This window comes from Cucurbita pepo, chromosome 16 (assembly GCF_057944985.1).
Source record: "Cucurbita pepo subsp. pepo isolate OVF chromosome 16, ASM5794498v1, whole genome shotgun sequence".
In the NCBI taxonomy this organism is placed as follows: Eukaryota; Viridiplantae; Streptophyta; class Magnoliopsida; order Cucurbitales; family Cucurbitaceae; genus Cucurbita; species Cucurbita pepo.
The window spans coordinates 742,003-762,916 of NC_141813.1; the positions used below are offsets into that span (position 1 = coordinate 742,003).

General features: G+C 40.0%; 3 protein-coding genes across 3 annotated transcripts; 1 reads left to right on the forward strand and 2 right to left on the reverse strand.

The window, feature by feature from the left end:
• Window positions 1-778: 778 nt before the first annotated feature.
• Window positions 779-3,663, reverse strand: LOC111777827 (putative pectinesterase/pectinesterase inhibitor 20). The gene is made up of 3 exons (XM_023657548.2): window positions 2,946-3,663; window positions 2,607-2,864; window positions 779-1,598 (listed from the first exon to the last, which is right to left on the reverse strand). Exons 1-3 carry the CDS (start codon window positions 3,661-3,663, stop codon window positions 910-912), a joined length of 1,665 nt encoding a protein of 554 aa, XP_023513316.2. The 3' UTR covers window positions 779-909.
• Window positions 3,664-6,187: 2,524 nt separating this feature from the next.
• LOC111777828 (UPF0496 protein At2g18630) lies at window positions 6,188-8,342 on the reverse strand. The gene is given in 1 exon segment (XM_023657549.2): window positions 6,188-8,342. A coding segment is annotated over 1 exon segment (1,140 nt). The 5' UTR covers window positions 7,780-8,342; the 3' UTR covers window positions 6,188-6,639.
• Window positions 8,343-14,799: 6,457 nt separating this feature from the next.
• On the forward strand, window positions 14,800-15,913 carry LOC147787699 (uncharacterized). The gene has a single exon (XM_087118719.1). The coding sequence runs from the start codon at window positions 15,000-15,002 to the stop codon at window positions 15,711-15,713; it is 714 nt and encodes a 237-aa protein (XP_086974845.1). The 5' UTR covers window positions 14,800-14,999; the 3' UTR covers window positions 15,714-15,913.
• The last annotated feature ends 5,001 nt before the right edge of the window (window positions 15,914-20,914 follow it).

Here is a 20,914-nt window from a genome sequence, read left to right on the forward strand (position 1 = left end):
TATCAAGTCAAGATTAAGGATGTTTGTCGACAAGATTAAGGATGAACGTGAACCGGTTTCTCTTAAAGACCATATCATTTTTTCTTAAGTCCTTGGTTTTGAATATAATACTTTTGTCACATCCATTCAGCATCCTGTTGGATGATGGAAGTCCCACATCGACTAATTTAGGGAATGATCATGGGTTTATAAGTGAGGAATACTAACTCCATTGGTATGAGGCCTTTTGAGGAAGCCCAAAGCAAAGCCATGATAGCTTATGCTCAAAGTGGACAATATCATACCATTGTGGAGAGTCGTGTTCGTCTAACATGGTATCAGAGCGATGCCCTAAACTTAGTCGTGCCAATAGATTGGTAAATCCTCAAATCCTCAAATATCGAACAAAGAACTCCTAAAGAAAAGGAGCCAAGCCCCTCCTCGAAGGCAGTCAAAAAATGACTAAGACTCCAAAGGAGTTGAGCCTCGATTAAGGGGAGGCGCACTTTGTTCGAGGGGAGGTGTTGGATGATGGAAGTCCCAGTCCCACATTAGTCCCAAAGGAGTCGAGCCTCGATTAAGGGGAGGCGCACTTTGTTCGAGGGGAGGTGTTGGATGATGGAAGTCCCACATCGACTAATTTAGGGAATGATCATGGGTTTATAAGTGAGGAATACTAACTCCATTATTTTAACCACACACACTCAAAGTGGACAATATCATACCATTGTGGAGAGTCGTGTTCGTCTAACACATCCCACCGAGCTCCCTCGATCAAATTGGTTAGAGCATCATAATTCAAATCATTAATTGAATTATTACAATTTAAAAAGTGATAAAAGCATTAAAAATAATAAATTGTAGAATACATAAATCATCACCAACTTCAAAAGAGAGAGAGCGCGCAAGAAAATCAAATATCAAATTCAATTATGATATTAAACCGCCGCTGTAGGGCACGGCGGTGGGCGGCAGCCATTGATCTCCGGCCAAGATTTCAGACACCGTGAAGATATTAGCAATGGTGGCGTTGATTACCCCGACCGCCCACTGCGCCCGCCGCGAAGTGTCGGAACCCGGCCCGGAGTTATCAAACTCGGCGTAATACGAAGTGTTCAAATTCAAAGTCCCGTCCCACTCCTTCCACCCTGCAGGGTCGATGAAGGCGTCGATAAACGACTGCATGTAAACTGTTCGAGAAAATTCCTTCCACGGCCGCCCTAAGTAGCTCTTGGTGGCGGGGCTAGCGGCGAGGTCGGGTGTCGGTTTGATGGTGCATTTGTGAATGAAGATTCCGGTGTTCTGATTCTGGTCGGTCCGGCCCTGCGCTGTGAGGGCGTTGAATTGCCCGCTCAGAGGGAGGCGAGCGTAGATGTTGCAGTTTTGTAAGACGACAGCGGCGTTGCCGAAGATGAAGTCGACCGTGCCGTAGATGTCGCATTCTCGGTAGAATTGTCGGAGGGAGTGAGTGTATAGAGTGTCTTGGTATCCTTCGAATATGCAGCTGTAGAACGTCGTCATGTCGGCGCTCACTCGCAACGCCACGGCTTGGTGTTTGATGGCGCCGGCGGTGTTGGTGATGGTTAGGTTTGCCCCGAAGAACCCTGTTCCCTCCACGACTGCCAGCAAGAAAGATATTTAAAGATGATCCTAATTATTCATAGTTTCATATCATTAATAGATTTAAATTCTTGAAATCTTAAAATATTTAGACCCGTTTGAAAAAACTAGGTGTTAAACACGTTTGAAAGTTTATGAACCTATTCGTGGAAGTCTGAACTGTAACAGCTCACGCTCACTGTTAGTAGATATTGTTCACTTTGGCCCGTTACGCATCATTGTCAACCTCACGGTCTTAAAACGTGTATGTTAGGGAGAGGTTTCCATACCCTTATGAGAAAATGTTTCGTTTTCCTCTTCAACCGCTGTGTGATCTCACAATCCACCCTCCTTGGGGACCCAACGTTCTCGCTAACACACCGCTCAATGTCTGGCTCTGATACCATTTGTACAATTCTGAGCGGGGTGCTAAAGCGAGGACGCTATGTCTCCAAGGGGGGTGGATTGTGAGATCCCACATCGGTTCTAGAGGGGAACGAAAAAACCTGTCCCTAGTGGACACGTTTTAAAATTGTGAGGTTGACACTAATACGTAACGAGTCAAAATGGACAATATCTACTAGTAGTGGACTTAGGCTGTTACAAATGAAATCAGAGCCAGACAGCGGGCAATGTGCCAGCGAGGACATTGGGCCCCCAAAGAGAGGTGGATTATGAGTTCCTACATTGGTTGGAGAGGGGAACGAAACATTCCTTATAAGGGCGTGAAAACCTCTTCCTAATAGATACGTTTTAAAATTCTGAGGTTGACACCGATATATAACAAGTCAAAGCAGACAATATCTACTAGCGGTGGCCTTTGGCTATAACACGAAGATAATGGAAGAGAGACTTCAGCTCAAATTTGAGCTTATGAAACAAAGGGTTTTTTTTTTTTTTTCTCTTTCGATCAATTTGAATACGAGGGAAGAGAAGTCAACTCATATTGTTTCGTTGTAAAATATTAATATAAAACGTCATAGAGATTCATAATTTTAAAGTTAAGAATGCGTCGAAGAGGAACTCACTGACGGTCGCGCTATTGAAAGTGGTAGAGCCATCAACGACGTTCTTGTTCCCGGTGATGATAGTTCTGTTGTTACCTTCTCCGATCATCAACACGTACCTTTTACTTTTCGGAACCACTACGCTCTCCGTGTAAATCCCGGCAGTGACGAAGATCAAAAAGTACCCGTTCGCGGCGGTGGATTTATCGGGAGCTGCCGCGATGGCGTCATTGATGGTGGTGAAGTCATATGCTCCATTTTGGTCCACAGCAACAACACCTATTGAACAAAGAATCAATTTAGATTAAGAAAATAATAATAATAATCAAATTTGCATAAGAAAAATTCAAGGGTTCATACCATTGACCAAAATGCCATCATCAGCATAATTGGTCTGAAGAAGCCTTCGAGCCGCCGGCTTCTTCCCATGCACCAACCGCTCATAATAGGCGCGGTCCTTGGGCGACATTTTGAGCTTCAACGGACCATTCCCGAACCCAAAATGGTTAGTTTTTGGCAACTTAGGAGCCTTCATGTTCTTAGGAACCCAACCCATTTTGAACAAGGAAAGGTACAAACTATAAAGCTGTCTATCAAAGGAGATAGCTTTCACCACCTTATCAACCAAGCCCAAGCCCGAGCCCGAGCCCGAGCCTGCTAAGCCATCATGACAAGTATCTACATTGGTGATCACGGCGCTAAGCAACGATATCATCTCATCAGCTTGATAAAACGGAAGGGCATTGGTGGTGGTGTTGACGGTGTCGACGGTGCTCGATATGAAATCGAGGTTGGCCACGGCGAGGGAGCGGCAATCATGGAGGGCCGAGAGGGAAGGAAATAGTGTAAGTTGGAGATCAACGAGGGTTACAAAGGTGCGCGCTTGGACCAGGGCGTGATGGAGAGTGTAGCGACAATGGGAGTGGACGGAGGCCGGGGAGGAGGGGAGGAAGGATTTGCAGAAGGACGGGGAGGTTGCGGATTGGCAAACCTCGACCGTCGGAACGGCAGAGGACGAGGTGAAGAGGAAGAGGAGAGAGAAGAATAGGAGGAGAGAGATGAGATTTGAAGAGGCCATGTTGGTGTGTTTGATGGGTTTGATTGAGATTGTGTTATTTATAGGAAGCAATTTGTGTAATGAGAAGGAGAGAGAGAAGGAAACGTGCATGCAAGTATATGTATATTATTATATGAATATGGTTTAGTTGCATACACAAAGGCCAATAATTGTGAGGTTATGCCAATGTTCATTGTCCACGTCTTATCATATGCTCCTTGCCCACCAGCTAGCATCTTACATGTATCTTTCGATACGATTTATATATATATATACACTACGATCGTTCTTAAACTATTCATAAATTATGATAATTACACGGTTTAATTTTCAGTTTGATCAATCATCTTATGAGTTTTGTTAGAATTGCACCCGTGAATTTTGAATTTGATCAATTATTTTGGATTTGTTAAGTGTTGTAATCGGCTTTTTATTAGGATTAGAGGTGTTCATAGAGCGAGACAGGGACGAGGAAGTTTTCACCATCTACGTCTGAGAATATTTGTTAAAACCACCGCACTTAAGTGGTGTGAAAGTTATCTATTTATAATCAAATAAATTATGAAATAGAAAGATATCTGTAGCAAGAAAGCAAATATCTAGATATTTACCTGATAATAAAATATCGAATATGATATATATGGTAAACTATAATTTAGTATTAAATATCCTTAACACTCTTGTAAGTTGAGTGTCGGATTTGAACGAACGTGAAACTTGAATCTGAAAAATTCAAACAGAATTTGAGAAACACTTTTCGTGAAGAAGTCGACAACCTGGTTCGGAGGAGGGATAGAGAAACACCTCTTTGTTTTCTATTTCATTTTCTATCCATACGAAATTTTTCATATAATGTTTGTTGGAATTGGGGTTGGACTTCCCCAAGAGGAATGCGTGACGATCCGGTTCCGGTTCCCGACAGAAAGTTTTTCTCTATTTTTCTTTTTTTAAACTGTTCTTTCAAAGAAAGTTTTTTAATCGATCGTTTTTATTTTACAATATAATGTTTACAAACAAAAATATAATATTCTACCAACATAATTTTTAAAGGTAAATTTTAATATTATAACATAGTTTCAATAGAAAAAGTTTCAAAAGTCTTTGACCTATCTGTAGAAAATCAAAACAAATAAAAATAAAAGAAAATTGTGTGCGCGTGTGTGTGTGTGGGTGTCTGTGTGTGTCGTCCTCGATTCGACTCGGTTTATCTATCGAGTAGAAATTTCTCTCCACTCCTGTTAAAATATCATCACTAACCCAATAGTGTGAAGCCCAGTAATGGTAAGAGTCTACTGTCCTTGTATTTTATGAAAATGATTTAAGCATTTTAGGAATACAGATACTCGATATTTATTTAGATATTTTAGAAATAAATTACCCTCTAGTTTAACGAGGTTTTCATCCCAAGAAATTGTAAGCAGTCTCAAGCACAATAGGGTGTAATAGTTTCTATAGTGTTGTAATCTCTTCTTAATTCGTGTTAATAAAGAGTTAGTGTTTCCCACAAAGAGTTGTGTTCAACGATCTGGTATCAGAGCAAGGTTGGTGTAGGTTGTTTGATCTCTTGAAATTCTTATTATAGTTTATGATTGCAGCTCTCTCTGGTCTTCCACATCAGAAACAATTTATTGAGATTATTAGTGAGCTAGTTTCTTTGTGTCATGAGTAGTATGTGACTCTCCAAATTTTGTGTAAAAAAAGTTTGTTTGTTATTACTGAGGTATTGCCAACACGATGGGTGATTTCCAAGTCGTTGGAGAAATTAAGAAACTCAACAACAATAACTAAAACACGTGGGCAACATGCATGATCTCGTATTTACAAGGACAGACATTTAGAAGGTCGTTGGCAGGAGTGGAACTACTCTGCTAGAGAAGGATTCTAAAGTTGCCTTGTGCAAATGGAGAAATCAAAGCATCTACAGCAATGTTAGCCTTGAATATCACAATCGAAGAAAAGATGTTAGAGCACATTTTTGGGATAACAAGACACCAAAAGAAGCATGAGACACATTTGTGGTGTTGTTCTCAAAGAAGAACGATGTGAGACTGCAACTTCTGGAGAACGCGCTGTTATCAATTTTATAACAGACATGACGATTGCTCAATACTTCCAGAGGGTTAAGTCGATATGTCAAGAGATTACTAAACTAGACCCAAAATTCGTCATTGGAGAAGCTTGAATGAAGAGAATCATTATCCACGGATTGCGACCAGAATACAGAAGTTTCATCCTTAGTAGAGTTTGAAAATTTTGTTAGCTAGCTAAGAAACCATGACTAAGCAAATGGGAGACATCACATTAAAAGGTGAAAAAGAAACACTCTGCACAAGTGAAAGTCGAAACAACAATAAGTTGTCTACGAAACGTGAATACAAAAATGGACAAAGAAAGAAGTCACTAATGAACTACAAAACCTTGAAAGAAATTTGAAGATATTTGCTACAATTGCAAGAAGAAGGGCCACATATCTAAAGATTGTTGGTCCAAGAAAAAAACCCGTTGAAAGCAATGTGGCAACTCCAAAAAGGAGATGGAGGATGAATGAGACGCAAATGCACTATATGCCATTGAAGAAGACGAGCTAACACTCGTTGTAGTGATGGAAGAGCATATCGATTACAAGAATGACTAGATCATTGATACCGAATGCTCAAACCACATAACTGACGATCAAAGTAGTACAATGGAAGTAGGGTGGCCCTCGGAGAAGAAAGTATTACCCAGACTTGAACAACATTTAAGACATTCTTCCACAGAAGACGGGGAGCAAACTATACACACTTTCTTAAGGGTCGTTACATTTCTCAAGCCGATTTAATCCCATCCGAGCTAATTTTACAAGAACCTATAAACCAAGTACATTAACCCACATCCATATAAAGAAGAAACAAAGAAGTAACTAAATCTTGGTGTCCATCATAGATTATCATAAATAGATATAGACAATAAGAGTTATAGAGAATAAAGAGTTTCTCATATCTCTATTTTCCAAAGCTAATCAGCTGTTGGATGTCTTGCCATTTTCTGAAGGATTACTGTCCTTGCCTTGGTTACATCTGAGCTGCATTTGGTAGCATGAACACTCAGCTTCTCAATGGTCTCATCAAAACCATCAAGGTTTTTCTTGATCTAGTCTATTACGAGCTGCATAGCACCGAGTTCCCGAATGCCAACATCGGCATTCTGCAACAACGAATCTAACTTATCCGATAATCTCCGCACGAGCACACCAATGTTCTGAAGGTCCTTCAGAATTATGTAAGTGTGACCTTCCATAGAGCTCATAAATTGCTTATCAGCTTTGATGCTGTTCAAGTAACGATTCCATAACGTGTTACACCATTTCCCGACCGGCCCCATCGGAACAGCCAATGCAGCAGCCAATGCAATCACCACGGGAGGTGCAGACATTGCAGCTGCTACAACGGAGAAGATCAGAACGGATGCAAACGCAGTAATGAAAATGACATTCGACACTCTCTTCCATGTCTTCATGGAGCTAAATTTCTTGTCGAGCTTCGTCTTTTGAGATTGCAACTCATCGAACGTCGACAAGTGCTGATCATACAACGACTTCAGCAACTTCCCAAACTCCTTACCAAATGGATCCCCTGCCTCTTGGAACTTCTTCAACTGCTCAAATGTCCTAACATATCTCTCACCATCACCTCCATTCTCATAACTCTCAAACTGTCGGACAGCGAGCTTAACAATGAACTGGCTGTCCCGACTCCGTCGTAGACTTTTCTCCAATGCCGCACAGAAATCTAACGTTTTGAGACTGTTATGAAAGAATGTATCCACAAGCCTAAACAACTCTTTGTTGCTCCACACATCCTCTTTACTTTCAAGGATAATCTTGACAGCATCTTCATTCATTTCCAGAAGAAAGTCAGTGATCTCCATGAGTGCATCGAACGATAACGAACCGACCTCGACTCTGTTCGCAAGCGAATTGAGAGCTCGGCTCGTTCGTTCCTGCACTCGAACATCAAAGGATTGCAAATCTGGATTGTTTTCATACTCAGATTCATAAGAACTAAAAGCAGCTGCAGAATCAACATTGATGGGAAAGGGAGTAGGAGAAATATCTCCACCACCTGATTTGTTCTTGCTAGATTGTCCTCCCAACATTTCCAGACTATAATTTTGACCTCAACAAAATTTCCGAAATAGGAAATTTCTCACTAACACAAGAACAAGCTCGAATCTCAAAAACAGAACAACTAAGCCAGCGAACAAGTTTACAAGATCTAAGAGAGTAAAAAATTCCGAAACGCCATCTCAAATTTTCAGTCAAACAGAGTAAAATACTAAAAAAAAATCCACAAAATTCAGCGTAAAAGCTCAAGAACAGCCGCCATTAATTCAAAAGGAACGAGATACCTCAGTTCGTGAGAAGAATCGAAAACATCCAAAGAATCGAAGAGGAGAACGATGAAATCCAAAGAAACCCTAGAAAATGAAGGAGGGGATCTCGGCGAGGAAGACGGTGAAAGAAATCGAAGGGAAACTTAATGAAAATGAAGCGAATGGTCAACATTCATATATGAACAGCAATCATTTCGTTGCTCTTCCAATCACGCGCCGTTGAATTTTCGATCTGTTTATCTTTTTGGGTGCGGCTTCGTGGGAATATCGAGCACTTGAAATTTCCAACGACTTCCTTCTCAAGTCGTCATTTTTTCATGATCATGAACTAAGATTTAAAGATTAAACACTAAATCGCTATTTAATCAAATATATACTCTGAGTTTATCAAAATATATTGGTTCAGTTTCATTAGATTAGATCTTAATAAATGTTGCAAATTTTAATCTTTTCATGACATCAATCATCAAATTTTAAGTATAATTTTGATTCAAACTTCAACCACAATTGAATTTTTTTGGGATTTTGTTGAAAGATTCAATTGATTTCGTATAAAGTTCTACATTTCTATTAACCTAAAGTGGCTACCGCATCTCAACATGAGCTATCATGTGAAATCTAACTCTTAAAACATCATCGTAATCTCATAATTTCATCTTAAGACGTATCATCATCATTAAAAATATTGTCATGGTCTTACGTGTTCAAAAACATAATTCGGAAACAAAATTAAAAATGATAATAATAAATAGTTCAAAAACATGAAATGCATAACAACTTATTTTAACCTAAGTCTGGAAATTTAAATATGCTACTAGCCTATGCACGTGTCATGGTGTCTGGTTGTGATGTCGTCGTCAACTGTATAGAGGTGCTTACCCCACTATAGGGGTCGTAAAAATGCAAATACATACAAGTCATGCTTTAGGGATCTAGCGTTAAAACATCTTAGGGGTTGTAACGACCCAGATCCACCGCTAGCAGATATTGTCCTCTTTGGGCTTTTCCTTTCGGGCTTCCCCTCAAGGCTTTAAAACGCATCTGCTAGGGGAAGGTTTCCACACCCTTATAAATGGTGGTTTGTTCTCCTCCCCAATCAATGTGGGATATCACAATCCACCCCCCTTCGGGGCCCAGCGTCCTCGCTGGCACTCTTTCCTTCCTCCAATCGATGTGGGACCGCCCCCAAAAAATCCACCCCCTTTGGGGCCCAGCGTCCTTACTAGCACACCGACTTGTGTCTACCCCCCTTCGGGGAACAGCGAAAAGGCTGGCACATTGTCCGGTGTCTGGCTCTGATACCATTTGTAACGACCTAGATCCACCGCTAGCAGATATTGTTCTCTTTGGGCTTTCCCTTTCGGGCTTCCCCTCAAGGCTTTAAAACGCGTCTGCTAAGGGAAGGTTTCCACACGCTTATAAATGGTGGTTTGTTCTCCTCCCCAACAAATGTGGGACATCACAAGAGTGGTCTCTAGTCTAAACTAAATTGGATGTGCAGTACTTCCCTACACACGACCCACATGTACGAGCGTGAATCTCTAGGCGGTCGCACCCACCTAGACCCATCATAGTCGAGTTAGTTGTCTGTAACAACGTTTGGAGGTCAACAAACCCTTGAGTGTCATGCGCGGCATGATCACCATCATCATCGTAGCGTACGCGTCCATAATCATCATTGTAAAAAGGGAAGTATCCAGAGGTAACACATAAATGCATGAGGTCCCCATGATTTATCGTCTTTAAAACATTTTTATGACACAACCCTAATTTCATCCTTATATTACTATAAGTAATATAAGTGCATTAATCTTCATATTATCATTGTCATTAACATTAACTAGGGTTGTATCCTAGGAAGATCATTCTCGTGACGCATTATGACATTCAATCATATTTTTCATCTTAACATGGAAAATAACGCCATATTAAGGAAATAACATCATGTTACGTCATCATGTTAACATGCATTGCCATCATCATTTGTCGTCATAAACACATCATAATCATTGTAAAACATCATAAGACGTCATCATATAACTCATACATGTCATCATACATCATATATCATAAATCATCATCAAGGCATCATAAACATAAAGCATAAAAGACACGTGTATGAGTCACTAGGCACGTATCGTCATACATTAAACAATGGTTTAGCTTATCCTATAGGAAAGTCACTTACTTGTTTGACCTTAGTTGGCATTTCCCTTAATTCGAGTTTGCTAAGCTTCCGTTCCTCTAAACTGCTCCAAATGTCGCTGGGGTTGTTTCCTATTAGGTCGTTCATTGCCTTTCGTTAGTATTTCACAATTCTAATATAAATTCAACTTGAATTTGTGAAATAGAGCATCGTACCGACGTTAATTACCTTGATTACGGTTAAAATCAGCTTTGAGAGGGTTGAAATAGTTGAAAAAGATGTTTTTGTCCTTTACCGAGTCGAGGAGTCGATTTTTGAGTCGCGAAGTCGAGTCGTTTAAGCCGTTGAAGCCAAGGGAGTGTTTGGTTGCAGGCGTGCCATGTGTCATTGTGGGAGAGGGATGCATCGCAATTTCCTTCTCGAGTCAAGGCATGGGTTCGGGTTGCTAATTTGGGCGCATGGGTGCTGGGTTGCTGCAGGCTGTTAAACCTAAAATGATCATAACTGTATATACTAAAATAGTCTAAGATTTACTCGTTGTTATGATTTGAAGGGTTTGTTACCAAATCTATGATTTTATGGTTTGTTACCAAATCATAGATTTGGAATGTAATCTTCATTATACGCATCTATAAATACATGAGGTCGTGACCCATATAGGTCATCGTGCCATTCAATCTAACACAGGCATGGTCGACGCAGTTAGTGGGCCTCGGGCTAAGTTGCTGCAGGTGGACCGATGTAGGGTCTACGGCGCTGCAGTGGGTTGGATCGAGCTATTCGGGTCGGTGCAGGTTAGATCTAAATCCGACAGATCCTTTCTTCTTCGCATGATTTCTGCGATATTCCAACACCTTTTCTCTCTCCTTTATACGTCGTCTCTGACGCATTTTCTCGTCCTTTTTCCTCCTCTACCTCTCTATTGGCCTCTCTTCTTCACTCCCACAAGGTTTCGCAACGTGTTGACACCTACAACAACCAGATCCGTGATGCTTCAAAAACCCGCAACTTGGATTTGAATTCCAATGAAGCACAACATCATTAAAGTGTATAAGGCTTACCTCTCATGTATGTGCAATCATCGTCGCTTCTTTTCGTACAGTGGATGGGTCATTTCAACATCAGGTTTGTGAGATCGACCTTGCCAGAAAACTTCTGACCTCCTTTCTCTCTTGCAGGTACTCTAGGAGCGTGGTTGAGAGTCGTGAGGGTGCTTGGCTTTCCGTGGGGGTTGCGGGGTCGTGAGTTCAAGTGAAGTGCGAGTTTTAATCTCGAGCAAATATATATTAAAATTATACATGTTTTTTTTTGTTGTTAAATCTCGACTTTTGTGTCTTTCCAATGTCATTATGATTCAAACTTTGTTGTTCCTAAAAATAATTCAAATTTATATGAAATCATATTTAAGTACATAAAACACTACAAGATTTTAGGATTGTTCGAATGTCAAGAAAAACGTGGTAAAAAAAGTGTCGTGGATGAAAAATGTGTGGAAAAAAGTGTCGAGAGAAGACCCCAAATATATACCAACGCATTAAGTCTCAATATAAGCGTCGAACACAAATAAATATGCCCACTCAATTGGTCTTTTAAAACCACCTCGAATAAATTGTGATAAAAGTTCTATATTTATAATCGTTTACCGAATCAAATAGATTACAAAGTAAATGGAAGGACCAATAAATGGATACACGATATTAGTTTATGATCAAGGGTCAAATATATCAAGGGTCAAATATGATACTTATTGTAAACGGTAATGGAAGGCTAATTATCCTCAATAATGCAAGATATTAGCCTAAAATCAATGGTCAAATATAATACATATGATAAATCGTAATGGAAGGCTAAATATCCTCAACACTGTCCCCTCCCGCAGGCTGAGTGTCAGGCTTGAACGAACTTGAAGCTTGGATCTGAAAATTTCAAAGAGTGGTTGAGAAAGACTTTTGGTGAAGATGTCAGCAATTTGAAAATGAGAAGGTACATACTGTGTGTGAAGTTTGCTGGCGACAACACACACACACACATGCACGCACGCACGCACGATAACATTAACATCAATCCCCTTCTTCTTTCTTCTTTCTTCTTTCATCCATGACATACTACATATATGCATCATGTATATGTTGAGGTAGTTAGTTAGTATTTTTTCTTGTTATTAGTTAGTTTGTTAGTTACATTTTCTTGTTATTAATTTTGATGGATTTCTCCTATAAAAGGGATTGTACCCTATCAATAATAAATGAACATTTTTGGTATCTTTGCAAAGTCATTGGAAGTTATAGTTAACATTTGGTATCAGAGCGGGTTAGGATCCAAGACAAGAGTGATCCAAGAGTGATCCAAGAGAGTGATCCAAGAGTGATCAAAGAGAGTGATCCAAGAAAGAAGATGAGCAACGACAAAATACTCTCCAAGATTCCACAGTTTGATGGTCACTATGACCATTGGAGTGAACTGATGGAAAACCTCTTGCGTGCCAAGGGTTTGTGGAGTCTTGTGGAAGAGGGTTACACCGAACCGGCAGAGGGAATCGAAATGACTGCAGCGCAGAAAAGGAATCTTGATGAGTTCAAGATGAAGGATAATCAAGTGAAGCACTACCTGTTCCAAGCAATTGATCGGGTTGTGTTTGAACAGATCTTGAATCGTAAAACATCCAAGAACATTTGGGATTCGATGAAGAAAAAGTTTGGAGGCAACGAAAGAGTGAAGTGGTCTCTTCTCCAAACTTTAAGAAGAGATTTTGAGGTTCTTGATATGAAGAACGAAGAGATCATTGATGATTATTTTGGAAGAGTAATGGCTGTCTCCAACAAGATGAGAAGCAACGGAGAAGACATGTCAGATTCGAAGATTGTTGAGAAAATACTTCGAACTCTGACTGACAAATTCACATATGTGGTGGTAGCCATCGAGGAGTCAAAAGACACAAGAAAGATGACGATTGATGAACTGCAAAGCTCTCTACCTGTACATGAAAAGAAATTCAAGAAGATCAGTCATGAAGAAGGTGATCAAGCTCTCAATGTCAGAGACAGAGGTAGAGGATCATACAGAGGTCGAGGCAGGGGTGGAGGTCGCTCATTCAACAAAGCAACAATCGAGTGTTACAACTGCCACCAACTTGGACATTTCCAGTATGAATGTCCAATTAGGTACAATGGAGCACATTTTGCAGAGATCGAAGAAAAGGATGAAGTTATTCTCATGACATATGTGGAGCTTCAAGGCACTAAAAGAGAAGATGTGTGGTTCATGGATTCTGGTTGTTCAAACCATATGTGTGGAGAAAGAAGTATGTTCTCAAGCTTGGACACTAGCTTCACACATAATGTCAAGCTTGGGAACAATCACAAACTGATGGTTGGTGGAAAAGGAGCAGTGAAAATAATACTTAACGAAATAAGCTATGTGATCAACGATGTGTATTATATTCCGGAACTGAAGAACAACCTACTTAGTGTTGGACAACTTCAAGAAAGGGGTTTAGACGTGCTATTCAAAGGAGGAGATCAAAACATATGTAGCATTTTTCATCCCTCAAGAGGAAAAATAGCAGAATCTATTATGAGTGCTAATAGGATGTTTATCTTGCTCGGTGAATCAAATAACAAAACAAAAGAGGAGAGATGTCTGCAGGTTGATATCTCAGACAAGACAGAGTTGTGGCACCATTGATATGGACATCTCAGCTACAAGGGACTTCACACGTTATGCAGTAAAGAGATGGTTGTGGGTTTACTTGAAATTGAAGATGTGAAAACTATATGTGAGGCGCGTGTCAAAGGGAAACACCACCGTGTTCCATTTCCGAAGCAGAGCAAGTGGAGAGCCACTAAAAGATTGCAGTTTATCCACTCTGATCTCTGTGGTCCGATCAATCCACCATCAAACAGTCGGAATCTTGATGAGGAACTTAGAAAAGAATCTCTCAAGGTTGATGCTACACACGATTTTGAAACGTTGGGCGCAGTGGAAGATGTTAATCAAGATTGTGCAAGAAGTGCACTGAGTTTTGATGGAAATCAAGATTGTATGAAGGAAGAACTTGTTCAAGAAGTACGATCAATTAAGAAGTTGGTAGATAAAGAAATCGATTCTCGGAGCATCTTGGAAAAGAAAAAGAAATTACTATCGGAAGATGATGAAATTCATGTAGAGAAGGGAAAGAATCCCTCTAGCTCAGGAGGGATCGTGAGTCAGAAGATTGCTGATCAGCAAAATGATTCTAAACACATGAATTTCCTCGGACGAAGTAATTTATCTCTCAGAAATTCATTGAAGATTGAAGTAATAGACGAGACTGCATTAGTTGAACCGGTTTATGTTTCCAAGATTGGATCCAGAGTATTATATTTCTCAACAATGGAATGACAAGAGTGATGTATATAGCTTTGGCATTATTCTTCTCGAGTTGATATCTGGTCAAGAAGCTATATCGAACGTAAACTTTGGTGCTAATTGTCGCAACATTGTCCAGTGGGCAAAACTACACTTTGGTGCTAATTGCCGCAACATTGTCCAGTGGGCAAAACTACACTTTGGTGCTAATTGCCGCAACACTGTCCAGTGGGCAAAACTACACTTTGGTGCTAATTGCCGCAACACTGTCCAGTGGGCAAAACTACACTTTGGTGCTAATTGCCGCAACACTGTCCAGTGGGCAAAACTACACTTTGGTGCTAATTGCCGCAACATTGTCCAGTGGGCAAAACTACACTTTGGTGCTAATTGCCGCAACATTGTCCAGTGGGCAAAACTACACATCGAGAGCAGCGACATTCAAGGGATCATCGATCCATCGCTACGCTTCGAGTACGACATTCAATCTATGTGGAAAATTGCAGAGAAGGCGTTGATTTGTGCCCAGCCACATGGGCACCTGAGGCCATCCATGTCTGAAGTGCTTAAGGAGATACAGGATTCAATCTTGATTGAAAGAGAACCTCTCGCAAGAGTGATTTCTGACATTTCCAATCTTCAAGTTGTTTCGGAGGTAACCAATGCGTCGCTTTGGGATTCAAGAAATTTGTTGGACCCGGCTTCAAAAGATAACTCCACCGGAACATCACCTGTTTTGCCTCTCATCACTCCGAATTCTTCTACGAATCACTCGGATTCTGCACCCGTTGATGGAAAGAAGCAACGTGAACCACCCCCGCCTGCACCCAACAACTTATCGTCTAATCTGGATTTGAAAGGACTCAATAATTCGAGTTCTGGTAGTTTGCATAATGTTAGCGAGGCTGGTAATGATATGCCTTTGAACACAAACAAGGGAAACAGGACTGAAGGCGGTCTTCAATCAAGACATCGTGAAATTTGTGATGGTGTACCCGACAACAAGAAGTGCAGTGACCACAAGAAGTTGGTTGCTTGCATTCAAATCCTAATCTTTGGGGGGTCCTGGGCTTGCTTCAAGCTTAGGAGGAGACAAGCAGGCGGTATCCCATATCAAGAGCTCCAAATGGCATTGCCAGAATCTTCCTCAGCTGTCAAAGTTGCAACTGCTGAAGATTGGGATCAGGGTTGGGATGATGACTGAGATGAAGAAAACGCTGTGAAAGCGTTTGGAATGAGTGCTGTAAACTAAACTCTTGATCGAGTTCAGTTCAAGGGAGGGAGTGTTGAGGTAGTGAGTTAGTATTTTTCGTGGTTATTAGTTAGTTTGTTAGTTACCTTTTCTTGTTATTAATTTTGATGGATTTCTCCTATAAAAGGGATTGTATTTTTGTTGCAAAGTCATTGAAAGTTACGGTTAACCGTATACATGACAGTCATTACATCATCCATCACATAAATTGAGGGTCAGAGCACGTGTCAGGCATGTGTGGAGTCGAAGGAAAGGTGTAGATCTTCGCCAGGTTGAGGCGCAGGTGTTCGGGTTGGGTCATCGTCAGGTAGTTAGGTTGGGTCGAAGTGGAATGGAGCATTTTTGTGGGGGTGATTCGATATGGGCCACAGGTTGTTGGGCCTGTTGTGCGCCGAAAGCGGAACAAATGTACTCACAACACCAAAATTACTCAAGACATACAATGTGACACCCAAAACTTGACGATTTAAACCGCAGAAAGAATAGCATTATATAGCTTTGTGTTAAACCTAAAAATATAAGCTAAACTAACAAGTCTAAAAATATCAGCAAGACCTTGAGAATAGGTCCTAAGGAACAGGACTTATGACAGCTTACAACAATCTCCACCTTGTCATAAGATCTCCAAGTTGATAACTGATTTGGTTGCTACCACGTCAACACACTACTCCTTCCTTTCGACGTTGATGAAATCCAAACAATGCCAGAACTTTTCACGAGCGATCACCTTTGTCAACATATCAGCAGGGTTATCAGCAGTTCCAATTTTTAATAAACGAATATCCCCTTTGCTAATAATTTCTCAAATAAAGTGAAAACGAACATCAATATGTTTTGTACGAGCATGATGGACTTGATTTTTTGACAAACAAATAGCGCTCTGGCTATCACAAAACACATCTATATGTTCCTGCAAAATACCCAAGTCATTGGTCAAACCATGCATCCAAATAGCTTCTTTAAAAGCTTCCGTTACTGCCATATACTCTGCTTCGGTGGTAGACAATGCAACAGTAGACTGCAATGTTGAACGGCAACAAATAGGTCCACCTGCCATAGTAAATAAATAACCCGTAGTAGATCGTCGCTTATCCACATAACCAGCTACACGATTGTCAAGATTAAACATTTCTTGTTTTTGAAACTTAATACCAACATCAATAGTACCAAGAATGTACCTAAGAATCCATTTGACAGCCTGTCAATGCTCTTTACCAGGATTATGCATATAACGACTCACCATGCTTACTGCGTGTGAAAGATCAGGTCGAGTACACACCGTAGCATACATCAAAGCACCAACAGCATTTGTATGAGGAATATTCTCCATATACCTTTTGTCATCGTCAGAACTTGGATACATGGAAGCACTGAGCTTGAAATGAGAAGCAAGTGGAGTACTAACGGGTTTGGTTGAATTATTCAAACTAAATCTTGTCAATACCTTGCGTAGATATTGAGACTGAGTCAACCAGACTGTACCTTTTTTCCGATCTCGCTCTATCTCCATTCCAAGTATTTTCTTTGCATTGCCTAAGTCTTTCATTTCAAATGTGTTAGAAAGCTGATCTTTGAGCTTATCAATCTCCACCTGTCACTTTGAAGCAATTAGCATATCATCAACATATAAGAGCAAATAGATAAACGATCCATCATCGAGACACCGATAATACACACAATGGTCAAATTGACTATGAGTATACATATGCTCTACCATGAAATGATCAAACCTTTTATATCATTGGCGAGGGGATTGCTTCAGCCCAGACAAAGATTTCTTCAATCTGCATACTAAATGTTGTTGTCCAACTACTCGGAAACCAACCGGTTGCGCCATATATATTTCTTCTTCCAAATCTCCATGCAAAAAAGCAGTTTTTACATCGAGTTGTGCAAGCTCAAGATTAAATTGAGCAACCAAAGCCAAAAAAATTCGAATGGAAGAATGTTTTACCACAAGTGAGAAAATTTCATTGTAATCAATACCTTCTTTTCGTGCGTAGCCTTTAGCCACAAGTCGAGCCTTATAACGTATACTAGAAGAGTCTTCTTTTTTTTGCAAAAACCCATTTACAACCAATTTTCTTCTTACCTTTTGGAAGTTGTACCAAATCCCAAGTTTGATTTATCTCCAATGATGCTATCTCCTGATTCACAGCCTCTTGCCAGTGTAAGCTATCCGGGCTCTGAATAGCATCTTTGTAACTGTTAGGAACTCCATCAATCAAAGAGAAAGCATATGTTATCGTATCATCAAACCTTGCAGGTTTTCGAATTACCCTTCGTTGTCTATTCTTGGCGATAGACTCAGGTTCCTCCACTCTTTCATTTACAAGGCTTTGCTCCTCAAGGCTTTGCTCTTTCTGTTCTAAGACATCAAAGTTATTATCTACCTGATCAATAGGTTCTTCAGTAGGAGCAACCATATCAGGAGAGAACACCACCTTCTCCACCTGCTTCAATGCCTCGTCATTATTTTCAATTTTCTACAAAAACATTCCAGACTCATCGAATGCACATCTCGACTATTAACAATCTTACTTGTTTCTGGAACCATAACCTATAGCCCTTCACACCTTTGCTAAAGCCCATAAACTTGACCTTTTTTGCTCTAGGATCCAACATTGAGTCACTCACATGATAATAAGCAAGACACCCAAACACATGCAATTTATCATAATCACTAACAGGAGTACCTAACCATACCTCAAGCGGAGTTCTCCAACCATTTCCAGAAACACGTAAACTATTCACCAAGTGAACTGCATAACTGAGAGCCTCGGTCCAAAATGCCTTACTCAATCCTGCTTGAGACAATATGCATCAAACCTTCTTTATTAATATCTGGTTCATTCTCTCAGTAACTCCATTTTGTTGTGGCTTACCAGGAACAGTGAAGTGTCGAACGATCCCTTCATCTCGGCATACTTTAAGGAATGGATCATAAGTATATTCTCCCCCGTTGTCTGATCTCAGATTTTTGATTTTTCTGTCCGTCTGATTCTCTACCATTTTCTTCCACTCTAGGAAAATTTGGAGAACCTCATTTCTGTGCCTCAGGGGATACATCCAAACTCTCTTCGGGTAGTCATCAATAAAGGTGACAAACCACCTCTTTCCTCCCAATGAGACATTCTTCGTGGGACCTCATACTTCAGTGTGAACATAATCCAAAATGCCCTTTGTTTGGTGTATAGCTGTACCAAACTTCACATTTTTTTTGTTTTCCAAATATATAATGTTCACAGAAATCAATTTTACCAGTTGTGGCACCCTTAAGGACTCCTTGGTTCACCAATGTCTGTAGCGCCTTCTCACCAGCATGCCCGAGTCGCATGTGCCATAATTTCAATATGTCTTGTTCTTTTGAACTTGCCACAGCAGCATGCCCAATTATTATGGTTCCGTTGAGGTAGTATATGCTACCTCTTCTAGTTCCTGTAATTGTCACCAAAGCTCCACTACCTACTTTCAAATTCCCTCGTTCCAAAATGATGCGATAACCACTCGCATCCAAAACGGCAAGTGAAATCAAATTTTTCTTCAAGTCAGGGACATACCTCACATCTTTGAGTTTTCGTATAACCCCCATCAAACATCTTGATTTGTACTGAGTCCATCCCATCATCTTGCAAGTACTATCATTGCCCAAAGACAACTCCACCATTGAACTTTTTGAAGTCCAAAAACATCTCTATGTTAGGACACATATGATAGAAGCACCCAGAATCAAGAATCCATTTACTGGTTTGGCTGGCTGATAGGGAGATTGTCAAGGCAACATCTATATCAGTGTCATCATCTCTAACCACATTGGACTTCGACCCCTTTTCTTTTAAGATTGGACAATCTTTCTTCCAGTGGCCTTTCTGTCGACAATATGCACACTCATTTTTATCAAGTTTTCTCCAATTATCAGATCTAACTCTCGACTTTAATCGGACTCTCCACATTCGTTCCTTTTCCAAGTAGAAGTCCTTCCATGTGTAGTAAGAACATTTGAGCTAGAGCCTTGATATGTCTCCTTTTCCTTCTTTCGCATCTCATTGTTTATTAAGACATTTGAAACATCTTCAAAATCAATATTAGTGATTCCAGTCGTTACTAAAAACTCGTAGGATTCCGACAAAGAATTTAATAACAACGACGCCTTGTCCTCGTCATCAATCTTAACATCAAGATTGAGCAAATCAGTGATGATTTTGTTAAAATCATCCAAATGCTCAGCCATTGAGATACCTTCCTTGTAGTAAAAACGGAAGAGTTTCTTCTTCAAATAGAGTTTATTTTCCACACTCTTCTTCATATATTTCGCCTCAAGCTTGTCCCATAATTCTTTCGCCATGGTAACCTTCATAAATGGATATTTCTAATCCTTGCCAAGACAGGATCGAATAATTCCACAGGCTTGCCGATTTAATTTCGTCAATTATGCTTCTGTCATGTCTTCAGGCATCTCCTCTTGGAGAGAAACATCAAGGTCTTGCATGACCAGCAATCGCTAACTTTGCCTCGCCAAACACCAAAATTATTGGTTCCATCAAATTTCTCTACTTCGAGATTGGAACTCCACACTCTCGATCCACGCCATGATGATTTTGTCATTTGCAATAATTAATCTGAATGTAACTAAAAACACAATTCTTGAAAATTGATTTTCAAAAGAATCAGCATGGTTGTGAGCACGTCTAATGGTCGATGAGGCCAAAACTTTCACAATACCCCCAAATACCACAATAAGGCTCTGGAACCACTGGTTGTGACGCCGAAAGCGGAACAAATGTACTCACAACACCAAAATACCTTGAGAATAGGTCCTAAGGAATAGGACTTATGACAGTTTACAACAGGGCGTGAGCTTATGGATCGCGGATGTTGCTATAAAAATAAAAAAAAAAAAATCTTAGACACACTATTTTTTCTTTTTGAGATTATTTCTTTTTGAGATTAGAGAGACAAAACACTCTATTTTTTTCTAGAAAAAAAAAACACTCTTCTCTTGCTTTTCTCTTTTTTTTTTTTTTTTTTTTTTTTTTTTTTTTTTTTTTTTTTTTTTTTAATAACAATCTATTTATAAGCATTCACCTAGTTCTCTACAACTTAAATAATAAAAATTAATTATAGCCATAAAAACTACACTATTTCAACAATCT

What these genes read in the sequence shown, in the direction of transcription:
- LOC111777827 (XM_023657548.2), bottom strand. Translation starts at nt 3,663, where the DNA reads ATGGCCTCTTCAAATCTCATCTCTCTCCTCCTATTCTTCTCTCTCCTC. An exon ending in TGATGGCATTTTGGTCAATG is followed by an intron (nt 2,865 to 2,945) that starts GTATGAACCCTT and finishes TTTGTTCAATAG; the next exon opens with GTGTTGTTGCTGTGGACCAA. An exon ending in TTTCAATAGCGCGACCGTCA is followed by an intron (nt 1,599 to 2,606) that starts GTGAGTTCCTCT and finishes TCTTGCTGGCAG; the next exon opens with TCGTGGAGGGAACAGGGTTC.
- LOC147787699 (XM_087118719.1), top strand. Translation starts at nt 15,000, where the DNA reads ATGTGGAAAATTGCAGAGAAGGCGTTGATTTGTGCCCAGCCACATGGG.